This window comes from Physella acuta, unplaced genomic scaffold, assembly GCF_028476545.2.
Source record: "Physella acuta isolate Inbredline_101_S28 unplaced genomic scaffold, ASM2847654v3 ptg000273l, whole genome shotgun sequence".
NCBI lineage: Eukaryota > Metazoa > Mollusca > Gastropoda > Physidae > Physella > Physella acuta.
Genome location: NW_026731792.1, coordinates 214518 through 233485, shown reverse-complemented (window position 1 = coordinate 233485; position 18968 = coordinate 214518). Strand labels below are relative to the sequence as shown.

The window sequence follows — 18968 nt, the reverse complement described above, 5'->3', positions numbered from 1 at the left end:
TGTAAATTACTGCTTGTGAGTGTGTGTGTGTGTGTGTGTATGTATGTGTGTGTGTGTTGTATACGTTTGGTCAAGACCTTATCTTTTAAAATATAAAAAATATGGAGCGTCTAACTTGATAAAAATTCTTCACCAATATAGTCACGTCTTTTTCAACGTGTGGGATGTTTTTTGAACTTTAAAAAGGACGAATTAATTAGCATCGTTAGCACTCTGACCAATTACTTATTGATTGAATTTTCGTCATATCTAACCCACGATATCCATTCATATGACCCATTCTACCAATTAGTAGATTGGGTTTTTAACGTGCATCCATGTAATTAAAAAAAATGAAACTGGCGGTGATTAGATGTAACACTTTAATGGAAATTCTAATTATCAATCATTAGAATACTTTTATTTTCTTACTTTTGTCAAATGTATCAAAGAGAAAAAAAAACTTTAAAAAGTTTTTTTTTTAATTACACAATGAAAATACTTTTCTACAAGACCATCTTCAACTACAATGTAAAACTAAATATTGTTAGCCATAAATCAGTTTAGCTGTTGCATAACTAGAGTACCTGGCCAGGAAGTAGACACGCCTGCCGAATAGCGTAAGAAAACCCGGCCACACCTCCAACAATGGCGGCTGTCGTCATGCCCTATCAGTCTGGTGACGGGCGCGGGAAACAAAGATAAGAAAATTGATTCACATCTGCTGCCGGGGTATCAACAAATTAGAGCAGTAATTTACACGGAGGTGCGCTGTCATTAAGACTAATTAAATCTCAAGGTTATACCTCAACATACTGTGTCGAAATTACTTCATCTGCTTATTTTAAGAACATGAAATTATCTCGACCGATATTTTAAACTCAGAAATAGTCCTTTTTTTCTGGCTGAATTTAGAAGGTTAGGATTAAGGTAAGATTTAGGATTAAGGACTGGGTTTAGGGTTAGTTTTAGGATATGTTTAGGCTTGAGATCAAATGTAGTGTTAGATTTTGGTTAAAGTTAATTTCGTGCTTAGATATAAATCAGGAAATACGAAGTTTAAAAAAGACAAAGAACATAGACTTGTTTGTTTTAATTTTAAAGTCACTGTAAAATCTGCATGGCAATAATCGGCGCATGGCTAACGGAATTTATAACATGGGTAACGGAAATTATAAAATGGCTAACGGAAATCATAACAAGGGTAACGGAAATTATAACATGATGGGTAACGGAAATAATAACATGGGTAACGAAAATTATAAAATGGCTAATGGAAATCATAAAATGGCTAACGAAAATCACAACATGGCTAACGGAAATCATAATATGGGTAATGAAAATGATATCATGGGTAACGGAAATTACAGAAGTGAACATTGCGTACCGTAAACACCTATTTAGCAGGTGCAGACAAACCGGAAGTTTATACGTCACAGTTGTTGTCGTGTCTAGATGTATGCGTTGTTTGTTTAATATACAGCTAACTAGCTCTGTGATTAATCCCATTTTAAAATTTGAAATGAACAAAAAAAGCTTGTAGATCCAGCTAAGAGAAAAGTTCAATGAACGCTAATGAAGAGACAGGGATTTAAAATAAACGCGTGTGTGTTACATCTACATCAGGGGTCTCCAAACTTTTCAGCCCGAGGGCCGCATTAACTGTCAAATATCAGTTCGGGGGCCAGAGTTTCTTCCAGGCATCTCTTCGGGTTGGCGATGCCCCCCACCCCGAAGAATGTCTACCGCCCCCCCCCTTCCCCACACACGAAATATAATTTATACTGAAATATATACAAGTGTCCCCCTCCCCGGAGAAAAAAGTCTGAAAGAAACACTGTCGGTGGCAGACAACACACTCGAGGTCCAAGTTTGTTCTCAAATTGTTCTCTATGTACTTCATTCTCGAAATTTTTTGTTCAAAATTTGATAGGTACTTTGATACAAAAGTTTTAATATTCGGAAATTCTTCCGTAGACAAAAAGATCTCCGCGGGCCGGATGAGAAGACCTTGCGGGCCGCATTCGGCCCGCGAGCCGTAGTTTGGAGACCCCTGAATCTACATGAAAGTATTTTTTTTTTTACAGCGGAGAAGGTCCACCCCTCAGCACCCCGCTCCCCATCATACTCGGGAATTTTTTCATCAGATCAAACGGACACTGTGGTTCGTCACTAGGCTGCCGACCCCGACCCCCCGGGGGACGGGATAAGATCCAACGATGACGTAACATCCGTGTTTGATGTAGCTCTGCCGACAAATCAAATCAAAATAACGATTCCAGTTTTTATTCGCTAACAAGTTTTTTCTTTGATCCTAGATCTATCACGGCAAACAGCATTTTAATGAGAGGAGTTTTTTTGTTAAAGGATTTCTTTGAGTTGAATTCTCTTGGACGTTTGCTTAACACGTCAGATAATTGAAGCTCTGACATTTCAGCTCTTAAGGTGGTTGGCTGATTTCTTAGCTCTGATTGGCAGATATTTTAGTTCTTACACTGATTGGCAGATATCTTTGCTAATTTTTGTCAGATATCCTACTACTGATTGGCTGATATCTTAGTTCTGATATAAATGGCCAGTATGTATGTTGTATGCAGGCAGAAACACCAAAATAAATCCGTCTGGTTATAAAAAAAAAATATTACGGAAAGTTAAACAAAACTTTCCCATTTACTTCCCGGCACGACCAAACTTGTGTCAGACGTGTTATTTATGATGGTATCTTGAGGCCAGTGTTCGATGGGTTAGTCCTAGACGCCCCCATCATATCCTTGTACAACACCCGGTAGTGTCAGGTTAACAGAGGTAATTCAGTGCACTTAAGTCAGGTACTGGTGCACTACAGTTGTAAGGGATACAGGAATTATAGAACGACTTACAACTAGACAAACTACAGCATCCTCCGCTCTGAGCACACCATATGTACAACATCAGCACTCTACGTCCCTAGTTTATTGAGAGCTGTTGGGTGTTTTGTTTGGTGGGCCGATGGCTGGTCTCAACATACCGTCAATATCATCTGACACACAAATCTCTAAAACTGTAGCTCCATTTCTCTATACGCCACACCAGAATGTGACTACACACCCTGGCTACTTGCTACACATCCCAGCATGCCTCCTAAACCTGGCGTTGCAGGTGAAGTAGATGACGAAGCTGATGCTAGAGTTGAAGGCCTGGCACAGCTCCATGATGCCCAGGACCGTGAGGTAGACATTCTGGAAGGTTCTCCCCAGGGTGAAGTCTCGGACACACATGGCCGTCAGGGCGATCATGACCTTGGGCGTGTTGCACAGGATGTAGACCAGTGAGATGAGCGCCACCTGCCGGACAATGGTCAACTCCTTCTGGGAGATCCGGCTCAGGTTTGGGTGGCCGGCAGTGTTGGTCACCTCTTTTGCAAGGTCAAGGTTACGTTGGTTTTTGATGTGGTGACCGCTGAAGGGTTCATTGTGCTTTGATGGATGTGTAGGAGACTTTTCTATTTCTTCCGTGATGGTGTTGTGACCGGCCGTTGGGGTATCTGGTCCGGCTATTTGTGTACCGTGACCGACTTTATGTGTGCCGTGTCCGGCTGTCTTGCTGTCATGACCTGCTGTCTTGCTGTCATGGCCGGCTGTCTTGCTGTCATGACCTGCTGTCTTGCTGTCGTGTCCGGCTGTCTTGCTGTCGTGTCCGGCTGTCTTGCTGTCGTGTCCGGCTGTCTTGCTGTCGTGTCCGGCTGTCTTGCTGTCGTGTCCGGCTGTCTGCTGACGGAATCTGGACGCGGCCCTCAAAGACCTGGCCATGACGACCAGGCAGACGATGACGATGACCTCAGTGACAAAGGTCACCGTGACGTCACGGGTGATCCAGATCATCTCTTTGACGTCATCCCGACTGTCGGAGACCCACAAGACGGACCTGGTCGAGTTGGTCCTGACGTCATACACGGGCACCATCTCCATGTTGACCAGCATGGGCAGGTAACTCGCCACGGCCAGGACGCAGAACGTAAACAACGTCCATCTTGACCTGGTTTTTGTGAAGGTGTTTTTGAAGTGGAGAGGCATGGCGACACACATGCACCTGACGACGGCCAGGTAGGTGGTGGTCAGTACAGTCACCAGGTACACCAGGATCCCCAGGTTGGAGAAGTAGACGTACACACCGAAGGGGTCGACCGGGAACCAGACCTTGAACTTGCTCTTCCTCTCGACGACGAAGAAAGCCAGCGAGACGGAGTGTGCGACCATGACGAGGAGGTAGACGAGGTCGGAGAGGGCGAGGAATAGAAAGGACAGGGTGACGCCATCTTTGGCTCCCATGGTCAGGAAAGTTTTGATGGTCAGGGTGTTGCCCAGACAGCCAACGACAGACAGACAGAGACACAGGTAGATGAAGATCTCGACCAGCAGGGCGTACATAGAGTCGGAGATAAACAGTTGTGTCACGGCTTGGGGGGAGTCACTGGAGTTACCGTCCTTAGTGAAGCTAGAGTTATCATCCATTGTGTTGCTAGAGTAATCGTTCGTTGTGAAACTAGAGTTGTCGTTCATGATGATGAATCACTTTTTCGTAGTTAACTTAGAATTGTCGTTTCTTTTAAATCTTAGAGTTACCGTTCGTGGTGCGTGGTAAAAGTAGAGTTAGCGTCAACGAAATTGAACTGTTAAACGCAACGTCATGTTAGCCCACCATGACGTCACGACGCTGGACATCAACCTGTCACCCCTGTCTTCACATGAAACATCAGTCAGCCACACACACGAACCAGTTTCTACACGAGTCGACCACATGCTGACCACTGATCACCAAAACACATCTGGTACAGGCTAGTGTAACAGGTTTATAACTTTCCTGCCATCACAAAAAATTGCTCATAAATGTTTTGTAAAATGTAACACAAATTTAATTTCCAAAAAAAGTATCATTATATTAGTTGACTATTGTAATTGTTTTCTTTATTTAAATTTATCATTTCATTGTCCCAGTTCAAAATTGGATCCCAGTTTTTACAAACAATAATTATACTTCATTCCAAATAATTATCAAATTTTGTAATAACTTTAAGTATTAAATTACCCAAATAAAAACTATCAAAATAAAATGTAATTAGCTGAGATATGAAACTACCGACTGCTGATCTAATTGGTAGAAATTTCACCACGTGAACTTTTAAACTACCGACTTTATCTCGGGGTTTCAAGCTGTTTTTAAACGTTTAAGCAATCGATACATGATCGATTTTTTTTTCACTAATTGTATGTAAATTTACATGGCGGCAAATTAGAACATTTTCATTGATTCGAATTTTCTCTGACGTAATGTTTGGACGGCGTAGGACGAGTTCTTCTCCCTTTGTTGTTGCACGTGACCCGAGGCAAAAGTAAACAAAGTTCAATAAGTCAGATCGATGCCAATCATCTGTGTACAGGCAACACCAGCTATCTTCATCGATCATGTCAAATTACCTCGGCGAAATTCGGGGGAAATTAATTTTTTGTGTAATTTACTTTTTTTTGAAAGTCTAATTAGACTCCAATTTTTAAGAGTTTCAAATCAAATTCAGGAAGATGAGAAAAGTAAATAAAACTTATCTTCCGGTTGTAGCTGAACGACACACACACACACACACACACACACACACACACACACACATATATATATATATATATATATATATATATATATATATATATATATATATATATATATATATATATATATAGTGTAGACCAGTGAGCCTAGCTCTTGTAATGCAACTAAATTTGATACAACAAAATTCGTTGATGCCAGGTACTATCTAATAATACAATATATTTATTTTAAAACATCGATGATATCTGATTTAATAGATCGTCAATATTTTATCAACGCACATCAGACACCAGTTCGTTTTTCATCTGACACTGCCATCTGACATTGTCATCTGACACGAGTAGTTGTGCCACCAGTAAACTGTTACTGACACCTGAATGTGACACCAGTCTGTCATCTGACACTGTCATCTGACACTGTCATCTGACATTGCCATCTGACACCAGTAGTTGTGCCACCAGTAAACTGTTACTGACACCTGAATGTGACACCAGTCTGTCATCTGACACTGTCATCTGACACTGTCATCTGACATTGCCATCTGACACCAGTAGTTGTGCCACCAGTAAACGGTTACTGACACCTGAATGTGACACCAGTCTGTCATCTGACACTGTCATCTGACACTGTCATCTGACACTGTCATCTGACACCAGTAAACTGTTACTGACACCTGAGTAACAGACATCAGACGTGGGATGCTCACACCTAGAGAATTGAGCGCACGTGAGCTGAAGCAGACGAGCACTACTGGCCGTGACGTGGACAATACAGCACGGGACAACCTACATCAACCACAGCAGACATTTTTTTGTATGCTGCACACGATACCAATAGTAAGCTATTAAAGTGCAGACCAATTTAGAGTGCAGATTTTGAAATAGTTTACAATGACGCACGTTTAAAGACATGTACTATTATTGGAGACCAACCCTGTTAGAATCTTTAGACAGGCGGTGTTTGATGTTTGAGTCTTATCGAGGCCATCTTGGCCTCATTAGTTTGGTGATACTAGTTAGTACACAAAGGTTACAGACATTTTGTGCTAATAGCGTTCTTTCACTTTTTTCGATATTACACTAATTACGGCTGATTAGTTTTGAAATTTTTATTTGTCGTTGCTTTAAAAAGATTATTTGAACTATATTATTTTTTTTTAAACATTGTATCGTCATTATAACAAAGCTTTTAAGAAATCTTTTGGATTTGTTATAAAAACATTTGAACGTACTTTAAATCGTCATTTAGACGTTTCACCCAGTAAGTAGACAAATAAATTAGTCCGTCTATTGATCAGTTGATCTCATATCAAACAATCACGTACCTTTTGCTCCTGGCTCAACTGGTCCATGAGATAAATCTGGTTGAAGAATGAGATAACCTCAGTGAAGTGAGATACACGGGACACACTTTGCAACCCACTTTGTACTCTTCATAGCTTAAAGATTTGAAACTTCTCATCGATTACCTACCCTGTTATTCTGCTGTCCATTGTTTCATTTGAAATTTCCGTCTGGTTTTTACAGTGTTACTTGAACACAGTTTGTTGATAGACTAGAGAGATGAAAGTTGTTGTTCGATTCAAGCTTGGTTGGCTAGACTACCCATCCAGCGACCCGTCGTCTCAGTCCATTGTTTTACATCATCAGAACGTTTAAAATGTTTTGGTTTTTAGCATTTAGCTGCATAATGCAGATTGGGAACTGACAGATAGCTGGTCTTTATCTGACAGACAGTTGGTCTTTATCTTACAGATAGTTGGTCTTTATCTGACAGATGTAAACAGCTGACAGATACAAACACTGGGTCATCATCCTGGATCTGACATGATCGCTGACTCGGTCATGTCAACACGAACAGAATATCCCCACACAAGGACAATGTCCAAAGGACAACCACCATCGTGTTCTCAAATGTCCAGTGGACAACCACCATCGTGTTCTCAAATGTCCAGTGGACAACCACCATCGTGTTCTCAAATGTCCAGTGGACAACCACCATCGTGTTCTCAAATGTCCAGTGGACAACCACCATCGTGTTCTCAAATGTCCAGTGGACAACCACCATCGTGTTCTCAAATGTCCAGTGGACAACCACCATCGTGTTCTCAAATGTCCAGTGGACAACCACCATCGTGTTCTCAAATGTCCAGTGGACAACCACCATCGTGTTCTCAAATGTCCAGTGGACAACCACCATCGTGTTCTCAAATGTCCAGTGGACAACCACCATCGTGTTCTCAAATGGCCAGTGGACAACCACCATCGTGTTCTCAAATGGCCAGTGGACAACCACCATCGTGTTCTCAAATGGCCAGTGGACAACCACCATCGTGTTCTCAAATGGCCAGTGGACAACCACCATCGTGTTCTCAAATGTCCAGTGGACAACCACCATCGTGTTCTCAAATGTCCAGTGGACAACCACCATCGTGTTCTCAAATGTCCAGTGGACAACCACCATCGTGTTCTCAAATGTCCAGTGGACAACCACCATCGTGTTCTCAAATGTCCAGTGGACAACCACCATCGTGTTCTCAAATGTCCAGTGGACAACCACCATCGTGTTCTCAAATGTCCAGTGGACAACCACCATCGTGTTCTCAAATGTCCAGTGGACAACCACCATCGTGTTCTCAAATGTCCAGTGGACAACCACCATCGTGTTCTCAAATGTCCAGTGGACAACCACCATCGTGTTCTCAAATGTCCAGTGGACAACCACCATCGTGTTCTCAAATGTCCAGTGGACAACCACCATCGTGTTCTCAAATGTCCAGTGGACAACCACCATCGTGTTCTCAAATGGCCAGTGGACAACCACCATCGTGTTCTCAAATGGCCAGTGGACAACCACCATCGTGTTCTCAAATGTCCAGTGGACAACCACCATCGTGTTCTCAAATGGCCAGTGGACAACCACCATCGTGTTCTCAAATGTCCAGTGGACAACCACCATCGTGTTCTCAAATGTCCAGTGGACAACCACCATCGTGTTCTCAAATGTCCAGTGGACAACCACCATCGTGTTCTCAAATGTCCAGTGGACAACCACCATCGTGTTCTCAAATGTCCAGTGGACAACCACCATCGTGTTCTCAAATGTCCAGTGGACAACCACCATCGTGTTCTCAAATGTCCAGTGGACAACCACCATCGTGTTCTCAAATGTCCAGTGGACAACCACCATCGTGTTCTCAAATGTCCAGTGGACAACCACCATCGTGTTCTCAAATGTCCAGTGGACAACCACCATCGTGTTCTCAAATGTCCAGTGGACAACCACCATCGTGTTCTCAAATGTCCAGTGGACAACCACCATCGTGTTCTCAAATGTCCAGTGGACAACCACCATCGTGTTCTCAAATGTCCAGTGGACAACCACCATCGTGTTCTCAAATGTCCAGTGGACAACCACCATCGTGTTCTCAAATGTCCAGTGGACAACCACCATCGTTTTCTCAAATGTCCAGTGGACAACCGCGAACAAATTCTACATGTTCAGTCGATCAATACATACAAGTAACAGAAACAAGACAACAAAACTTGAGAGAAATTCTTCCATAGCTGTCTCATTATCGTTTTACAGGCAATGGAAAAAATCCGCGGCAAAAATCCGTTTACAATTCTGGTCTTTAAAATCAGTTACAAACTTTTCAATGATCATGTTTTTTTCCCATGGATCAAGGCAATATTTGAAACATCACAGCGAGCATATATTTCACAACGTTATGATGACTAAATCAATTCATCTCACTTTAGTCAGTTGTGACCTCTACCATAGTTCCAGTCCAGGTGACAACGTCTCCTAAAGAGCGAGTTGTACCTGAGGTAGATGAGACGACCTTGACCTTGACCTTACTACCAGCCCAGGTGACAATGTCTCCTAAAGAGCGAGTTGTACCTGAGGTAGATGAGACGACCTTGACCTTACTACCAGCCCATGTGACAATGTCTCCTAAAGAGCGAGTTGTACCTGAGGTAGACGAGACGACCTTGACCTTACTACCAGCCCAGGTGACAATGTCTCCTAAAGAGCGAGTTGTACCTGAGGTAGACGAGGATGTTGAGGCTGGAGCCACTGGCCTGGAACAGCTCCATCACGCTGATGGCCACCAGGTACATGTTCTGGTAGGAGCGGCCAAGCGTGAACTCTGACACCAAGATGGCGGTGATGTCGATGGTGACCTTGGGCAGGTTGCAGACGATGTACACCACGGATATCAGCACCACCTGCATCACGACAGACAACTCCTTGCGGGCTAGCCTGGGGTAGCCCGTGGGTTCCTGGGTCCCCTGCCCTCGCCTGGGGTAGCCCGTGGGGGTGCCGCTGCCCTGTCTGACTGAGCCGCTGAGGTTGGTCGAGTAGTGACGTAGCTTGTGCCGAAGGTCCGAGGCTGCCCGCAGGCACCGGACCATGACGAACACGCAGACCGTGACGACAAGCTGGGTCATGAAGGTGACGAAAACGTCACGGACGATCCACACGTTTTCTTTGATGACGTCACGCTTGCTGGAGACCCACAGCACGACCCTGGTGGCGTTGACCCGAGCATCCACTTCCGGGGTCATATCCATGAAGGCCAGGACGGGGACGTAACTCCCCACGGTCAGCAGACAGAAGGTCACGTGGACCCAGATGGAGCGCCGTCTGCTGAAGAGGTCCTTGAAGCTGTAGGGCAGCGCCACGCAGATGCACCTGGCCACGGCCAGGAACGTGGTAGTCAGCACGGTCAGCAGGTGCAGCAGGATGCCCAGGTTGATCAGGTAGATGTACACGCCGTACGGCTCCACCGGGAACCAGGTGCGGTACTGTGACGTCATCTCGGCCAGGTAGAAACCCAGCGAGACCGAGTCGGCGACCATCGTCACCAGGTAGGCGAGATCGGATCCCGCCAGCACCAGGAAGGACACGATGACGCCGTCTTTCAGGTCCATGGCGAGAAACGTTTTGATGGCCAGCGCGTTGCCCAGGCAACCGAGCACCGACACGACGGTGACTAAAATGTTGATGACGGCACACAGTAAAACGAAATTCTCGTCGGAGATCAGTTTCTGACTAGCGGCTGCAGCTGTGGCGTTGGTGAGGGATGTCGTGACGTCATTCTCTCGTGGGAAGTCACCCAGTGTTGTGACGTCAGTGATACTTGTGACGTCATTGACGTGTGTGGTGTCCGCGAGGTTTGTGACGTCAATAATTCTCGTGACGCTATTCAGAGACTCGAATATTCCATCCATTGCTGAGAATAAATTTCAAAATAATCGATCATGCTTTAAGGATAGTTTGATTTTGTAATGTAATATAGCGTATCACATGTGTGTACAAGTTTACCATCATACTCCAAGTTTACCTGTGTGTCTTAGATTTACCTGTAAGACCAAGACAAATCTTACCTGCGTGTCCTAGACAGGTTGAGACCTCCCGCCGACCCTGCCTGTCCGACTGTCCAGATACCTGTAACCCAATCAATAACCCAGCTCGTGTCCACTCCTGTACTAACCGTTTGAAAATCTATTTACGTCACTGCTTTCTTAACGAGCCATCTCCACCTGCTGGGTTTGACCACGTGACCCGGCCATCAATTTCACGCGCACCTGATTGAGAGCTAATCATTGATCGGAGAGATCATCGATTACCGTGAGATGACCGAAACTTTCTGTAAAGTGCAGCTATAATGGCAAAGGACGTCAACTGCTTCAATGACAAATGACGTCAACTGCTACAATGACAAATGACGTCAACTGCTACAATGACAAATGACGTCAGCGGATACAATGACAAATGACGTCATCTGCTACAATGACGAATGACGTCAGTTATTGTAATGACAAATGACGTTAACTGATACAATGACAAAGGGCGATGACTGTTACATCTAACAAAAGCGTCGATTCACACGTGACGTCAACGAACACGTTACGTCAGCTGACACAACAAATTCACCACACCAACAACTGTTAACATTACGCCTCGTCCCTCACTTAACTATCACAACAACACGCGGGTTGGGCTACTGGTGTGTGGACAAGGTAATCAAGCCGTGACCTTAACCTTTGTGATCAACACCTAATGGAGCTGCTAGAATACTGACCAAATACAAGAACAGTTACCTGTATATCTTGATGGTTTCCATCTGCAGGATTTAATCCCGTCTGGTCATGAGAACCAGATAAGCCATTTCAGAATCCGGTTATATTTTATCCACCGAGGCCTCTAGTAACTAGCTCTAATCCATTTACAAATGTACATGTTAATTCAATGTCAACTAATCTACCACCTGAACTTATAACCGATCAAAGTTTTGAAAACCAGTGAAGTACGCAAGCATTCACACACCTAACTACATTACTGAAATGTTAAATATGGCCCCCGCTAGCACTAAAATACAATATACGACCCCCCCCCCTTCCCCCACAACTAATTAAAATATCACTAACAGGTGTTCATGACACACACAGCAATGATTTTACCTGGGGCAATGTCTGGAGAAAACGTCATCGCGAGTGAGTCTAGTGACCACCTGCGTGTCGCTAGATGAGCTAGACACGGGTCAGTGGTCACCACATTCCCGTCAAACTCTCCAGTGTGTTCAGCGGTTACTTCCGCTTCTTTCACGTGCTTGTTTCACTTCCGTTTTCTTTACAGCACATCGCAACACGTTTCAAGGGTCTATGTCTAGACATGACGTAACTATGTCTAGACATAACGTGGACAACACGTGGTCAGATAAAGATCTGGACACTAACAATCCTTATTTTCCCGCCACAATTTATTTCGCATTAAATAATCGTCGCCATGATTTCAGTTGATGATTTTTGAAAAGTTTGGTATGGATGTGTTGACTAATTGACACCAGATGAATATGTTTGTTTTATCAACAGTTTTCTAGTCAACATTCAATAGGTTTATTGTTCGTTGTGTCGAGTAGGTCTATATTCTTAAATCCATTTTGTGTTCGAGTATATCGTTGTATCGAGTAGATTTATATTAGAATCGAATATATTTCTAGTACTGAGTATATTTAAATCGAGTATTTTCCATGTGAATGACGTCACTATATTGTTTGATGTGGAAAGATGAGAAGGCAAGTCAAGATGTCAACGCCGTAGGTGTAGGCAGCAAGCCCATAGTCTAAGGCAAGCCACAAGTATATGCGTCAAGTCACTTGTCTATGTGTCAAGTTACTAGTCTGTTCGGCAAGCCACTGGCCTATGCGGCAAGCCGCTAGTCTATGCGGCAAGCCACGCGTCTATGCGGCAAGTCGCTTGTCTATGCGGCAAGCCGCTAGTCTAGGCAGCAAGCCTTAGACCACACGACTTCTTGAACTTGCTGTTGTAGCGCATGTAGACGAGGAAGGCGATGCTGGAGTTGCATGCCTGGACCAGCTCCATGACGTTGATGACGAAGAGGTAGAGGTTCTGATAGAGTTTGCCCAGTGTCAGCTCAGGCACGAACATGACGGCCACGTCAATCAGGATCTTGGGCGTGTTGCAGAAGATGTAGGCCAGTGAGATGAGTACCACTTGGCTGACCACTGCCAGCTCTTTGGACGAGAGCTTGCTGGGTCGGGCCGCACCCCCGCTGCTGGGGGAGGGGATGGTTTCCGTGGGGGTGGGGACAGTCTCCGTGACGGAGCGGATGGAGGAGGTCGGGCTAGCGGTGGAGTTGCGGTGGAAGGAGAAGCTGAGCGAACGGTCGCGGAACTTGTCGCGGAACCGTGAGGCCGTGTTCAAACACCTGACCATGACGATGACGCAGACGCTGACCACGAGCTGCGTCATGAAGGTGACGAACACGTCCCGGACGATCCAGACGTTCTCTTTGATTTTGTCACGTCTGCTGGAGATCCAGAGGACGGCGCGGGTCGAGTTGACCCTGCGGTCAAACTCTGGCTTCATCTCCATGTACACCAAGATGGGGAGGTAACTGGCCACGGAGACCAGGCAGAAGGCGGCCAGCACGCAGATGGACCTGCGTCTGGTGAACGTGTTCTTGAAGTGGAGCGGCATGGAGACACAGATACAGCGGACCACAGCCAGGAATGTCGTGGTCAAGACGGTCAGCAGGTAGACCAGGATGCCGGCGTTGGTCAGGAAGATGTACACGCCGAACGGTTCAATGGCGAACCATATCCGGTAGCCGGTTTGCATCTCCGTGAGGTAGAAACCGGAAGCGATGGAGTGAGCGAGGAGGACGAGGAGGTAGAGGAGGTCGGAGAGGGAGAGGAACATGAAGGAGATGGTGACCCCGTCCTTGAGACCCATCCTGATGAACGTCTTGATGGCCAGGATGTTGCCCACACATCCGGGCACCGAGACCATCACGGACAGGATGTTGATGATGCCGCACATCAGGATGTAGTCCTGGTCGGTCACCAGCTTCTGGGGCACGCTGACCTTCACGGTGTCCAGGACGGTGACGTTACAGACACACGTTGTGACGTCATCTGGGGTCAGGTTTGTATCGTCCATCATGGGAAAGTTGGAGAAATGTTAGCCTCAAGTTTGTCGCATTATCTTAGCATTGTCTTCACGTTAGGAAAGAAAATCCATCGATACCTACAAACTATGGGAAAACGTTTTAGTTGGAAAATGGCATAAAATGTTTAGATATTAAAACATTTTCAATCCCAGGCTTGGCTTTTGCCCTAATCCTCGCGAACTTGAAAACCTCTTCTGATATCAATAAAACATCTCAAGGCAATAAATAGGGACAACTAAAGCCTGTGAATCTAAAACCTGTGTCACCTAAAGCCCGCGAAACTAAAACCTACGACATCTAAAACCTACGACATCTAAAACCTGCGACACCTAAAACGTGCAACATCACCACACCGAAGTTCCACCACACCAACTTAAACATGTTGTGCCCTTATGGTTCGTGTCGACAGTGTCCTTATCAGCCTCTTCTAGCCTATCATTACCAGCCTTCATCTGGTTTTCCTAATTACTATATGGCTGGTACTCAAGTTGAGGGGTGAATGGAAGAGGGGGGGGGGGAAGAGGGGATTGGTCATTTGGTGCAATTTGGCCGCAAGGAGGCGGGGTTTAAAGATTTATTTGATGGAAATATTAGTGACGTGGTCGTGTCACGTGATAGTCTCTGGCTGCTGTCTTCTATATAACAGTCGCTGAGATATAAATATTTTTTTTGGGAAGTCTGTGGTCGGGTGAGGTAGCGCGTCACCTCATCTCCTCATTCAGAGTTCGAATTCTAAATGTGGCATAGATAAAACAAACCAACTGTTGACGTCACTGTTTTAAAGTCAAAAGGGACGGAACAAGCTCATGTCTAGCCAGTAAAACTTGACATCACAACAAAACATCAACATATATTGTCGTTTAGCCTCAATTTACGTCTTATATATTAAAGTATTTAGGAATTTCGTTAAAAAATTGGTCACTTCTATTAAAATGTCATTTTTCAAGCCAATAAGATCATGAAAATAATTTGTTTCATTCTAAAACTTGACGAGAATGACAAAATGACATCTCACTCAAACTGAGTGAGAAATGACAAAATGACATATCAATGAAGTCTATCGAAAGGTGAAAACGTGTCATTAAATTTCGCCAAAACCAAAACCGTTTTATAGAAATTTGGTCCAGGTATTTAAGAGAAAATCTATTAATTAAAAACTGCTCAGGTATTACGGTAGTTTAATGACTAATCATTTGGGTAATTGGTGCACCCAATTAGTCATAATTTTTGCTAAATGATTTATATTAGGTGAACGTCACAAATATTTAATAATGTCCTTAACTAGTCTTGATTGTGCGATACGTTTTTTATAATTATGGCGTTCAATTAGGAAGATACAAAGATCGATATAATTGTTTATAATTATTGGGTCTGACTAGTTCGATCTTAAGGAGAGAACCATATTGATTTTAAATCATGACAACTTATCATTACCTCCCCTTGTTTAACATCAGTACATCAGAAGAGAACATCAGCTATAATTTAAATAATTATCTTGTTATTTCATTATCTTTAACTAGATTACATAACACACAGGGAAGAAAATATCTGGTTTGGAAACACATTACATTTCTAAAACTTAAAATCTGACGCTAATTTAATATTTGTGTCCCAACAAATCTATAATTTACACAACGCTGATAACAATAAATAATTCTAAAATAATCAACTACTGTCTAACACATAGACATATTAAACTTTGATTAGCAATATGTTAGCAAAAGCAATTGCGATATTTTTTTTTAAGTTTTAAGTTGCTAAAATTTAAACTGGACGATAAAATAGAAAAGTCAATATGGCTAATGTGATGAAATAATTGAAGATGGTGACGGAGGGGGTTGGTGAAGAATACATGTTAGGCTTCCAGAGTATGTACACGATTAAGTCATTTGTGTGTGTATATATATATATATATATATATATATATATATATATATATATATATATATACATATATATATATATATATATATATATATATATATATATATATATATATATATATATATATATATATATATATATATATATATTTAATCTATGTATGTATAATTTAATATGTATGTTTACAAATTTTAAAATTAGATCGAGAAAGATGGAGCTATTTAAAGGATAATTTTCTTGAAGACCGTTTTAATTTTTGTAAACCACTGTGACACAGGTAAGACTTCTTACAACACGTTTTAGTTTGGTCGGTTCATGTTGAAACTAGCACAATCACCTTTAAATTGCACGAATTAAATAAATCACTTTGGGAAAATATCGGCACTGAAATTAAAGGGAAACAATCCATTTGAATCCAACAGCCACGAGTAATCCTACATCAGAACAACGGCTTGTTTGGCTCCATGGAATGTTCCAGCATTTCCTCATCGACTGGACGGGATTTATGATTGTAATAATCCTGATCACTTGACGCAGGCGGCCTTTAATCCTTCATACACCGGATCTTTATGACCCGCGGACTCAAGGGGAGGATGTAGAAAGCCTAGAGTCTCAGCCTGCGTTTGCTGCATGCGACATGTTGCATGTGATAAGCAATGGCTCCTAAGTTTGGTTTTGTGTGGGTTGGTATGTGGGCTGTGTGTGGGTTGGTGTGTGGGCTGTGTGTGGTTGGTGTGTGGGCTGTGTGTGGGTTGGTGTGTGGGCTGTGTGTGGTTGGTGTGTTGTTGGTGTGTGGGCAGTGTGTGTGTGGAGGGGGCTGGTGTGTGGGCCGTGTGTGTGAAGGGTGTGTGTGTTCTGTTGTGTGGGCTGTGTTTGAATCGTTGGGTGAGTCAGATGTCGTCTGTTGATTGTGTTTGTAGTTCCGAGTTGTGAGTGTGTGTAGGAGGGGAGAGGGTTGAGTGCGAATGTTTGTGTGTGGGTTGCTGGTAGGACTCTGTGTGGGTTGTTGTGTTGCTAAAAATAGATGTCCGTGTTTATACTTAAAAAGAATTTTCCTTTGTTGTGTAAATCTAGCTGTTAAACACAGCTTCAACAATATAAAATCTCATCTAGTAGTCTAATACAGTTTCAACAGTATAAAATCTCACCTAGTAGTCTTACAGTTTCAACAGTATAAAATCTCATCTACTAGTCTAGTACAGTTTCAACAGTATAAAATCTCATCTAGTTGTATAATAGTTTCAAAAGTATAAAATCTCATTTAGTAGTCTAATACAGTTACAACAGTATAAAATCTCACCTATTGTATAATACAGTTACAACAGTATAAAATCTCATCTAGTAGTCTAAACTTGTGCGGTGTAAACATGTCTGTCAATTTTGTGAGTTGGACAGAAAGCTAACAAATGTTAGGTGTTAAGTTGACCACTAGACCGTTATGTATATTAGACTTTGAACACTAGACCGCTGGAAAGAACTAGTTTAGTCATTTAGGCACCAAAATCTTTCTCGAAGATTTTAAAATTCTCAAATTTTCTTTTATGGGAGACAATCCAAGAAATCTAAACTCAGCTCAGCTGCAGAATTTGTCTCCCTTCAACTAGATAGAGTTTATAATGTTAACCCATCCTTTTTTTTTTCTTTATTCAGCATCGTTCTGCCCAGCCAGCTAGTAGCCAGTTGGTCTTTGGCTAAATCTGTCAGCACAGTGGGGGTCATCCATAAATGACGTCACGCTTTTTTGACGATTTTTACCTCCCTTCTTCACTACGTCACACATCGTCACAAAAAGCCAGACCCTCCCCCCTAAAATGACACCTCATCCTACACCCCCTCAAAATTGCAGTTGAATTTTTCTTGAAACGACAAATTTTGTCTGGACACTGTCAGCATATAGTGTTTTAATAAATTTCAATTTCAATTTATTAAAACAGTTTTCTAAAGCGCTAAATAACGCTAATTCTTTTTCTAACATTGCTTTTTTTTTGTAATGCAAAAGTATGACGTTACACCATCTAACCCCCCCCCCCCCCCATTCCCCTCATCACCCACCGTCACAAAATTATGAACCCCCTCCCCCTTACGAGTGTGACGTCATTTATGGAAGACCCCGTAGACATGTATGGTCAAGTCTACTGGTCTTTGTGGTCAATTCTGCTGACATATGTGGTCAAGCCTGCAGGAATGTGGTCAAGCCTTCACAGTAGACATATGTGGTCAAGCCTGCAGACATATGTGGTCAAGCCTGCTGATTTCACATTCAAATCATTTTTACAACAACAACAACAAAAGACCTTCAGTAAATCTCCACCTATCACCCCATCCCTACTCTACCCTTGTGTATTACTAGACAAGACAGATGTTCGATCAGCTACAATCTACACATTATCGTCACACGCAGATAAACACGTCATTATTGGTGGAGATCGATTCTCATGAGAATTTAATTGGACAAGAGAAGATAAGCGGGGATTGGTGTGTTGACACAAGTAGTTGCGTCCCTTTGATCCTTTAGCTGGATACACCATGGATACCGAGATTACAGACTGACACGGCCTTGAAGCAACAAACACACAACTGATCCAATTGATGCTGATAACTGTGAGCCTTTGTATCCAAGCCTCTATGGCCAGTCAATGGCTGGTCACGTGTTCACATATCGCAACTGTAGGAGATGCCTGTCTGTCTGTCTTTCTGCTGTTCAATGTCTGTCTACTGGTCAATGTCTAGAATAGCGACAGTGTAGCTGACGGGATATCACTCACATGACGGTGGTTGATTTGTGTGGGGTTTCAAGGACATTTGTTGATTTGTGTGGGGTTTCAAGGTCATTTGTATTTGTGTGTGGTTTCAAGGATATTTTATTGTAATGTGTTTACTTGATGACGGGAAATATTTGACACACACATTGCGTGGGGGGACACACACTTCGTGTGGGGGACAACAGTTTGATGTGTGGGAGTAGAGGCCAGGTACGCTGGGAAGGTGTTCAACTTTTACCTGTACTGACCTGTAGAAATGGTGCCAGAGTTTGAGACAACATC

General features: G+C 43.2%; 3 protein-coding genes across 3 annotated transcripts; all 3 read right to left on the bottom strand.

Moving 5' to 3' along the window:
- Positions 1-3071: 3071 nt before the first annotated feature.
- LOC131939291 (uncharacterized) lies at positions 3072-4517 on the bottom strand. Its single transcript, XM_059297506.1, has one exon. It carries the CDS (start codon positions 4515-4517, stop codon positions 3072-3074), a length of 1446 nt encoding a protein of 481 aa, XP_059153489.1.
- A 5046-nt stretch (positions 4518-9563) lies between these two features.
- LOC131939290 (uncharacterized) lies at positions 9564-11027 on the bottom strand. Its single transcript, XM_059297504.1, has 2 exons — positions 10953-11027; positions 9564-10798 (listed from the first exon to the last, which is right to left on the bottom strand). The coding sequence occupies exon 2, from the start codon at positions 10794-10796 to the stop codon at positions 9564-9566; it is 1233 nt and encodes a 410-aa protein (XP_059153487.1). The 5' UTR covers positions 10797-10798; positions 10953-11027.
- A 1821-nt stretch (positions 11028-12848) lies between these two features.
- On the bottom strand, positions 12849-14030 carry LOC131939289 (uncharacterized). Its single transcript, XM_059297503.1, has one exon. The coding sequence runs from the start codon at positions 14028-14030 to the stop codon at positions 12849-12851; it is 1182 nt and encodes a 393-aa protein (XP_059153486.1).
- Between the last annotated feature and the right edge of the window lie 4938 nt (positions 14031-18968).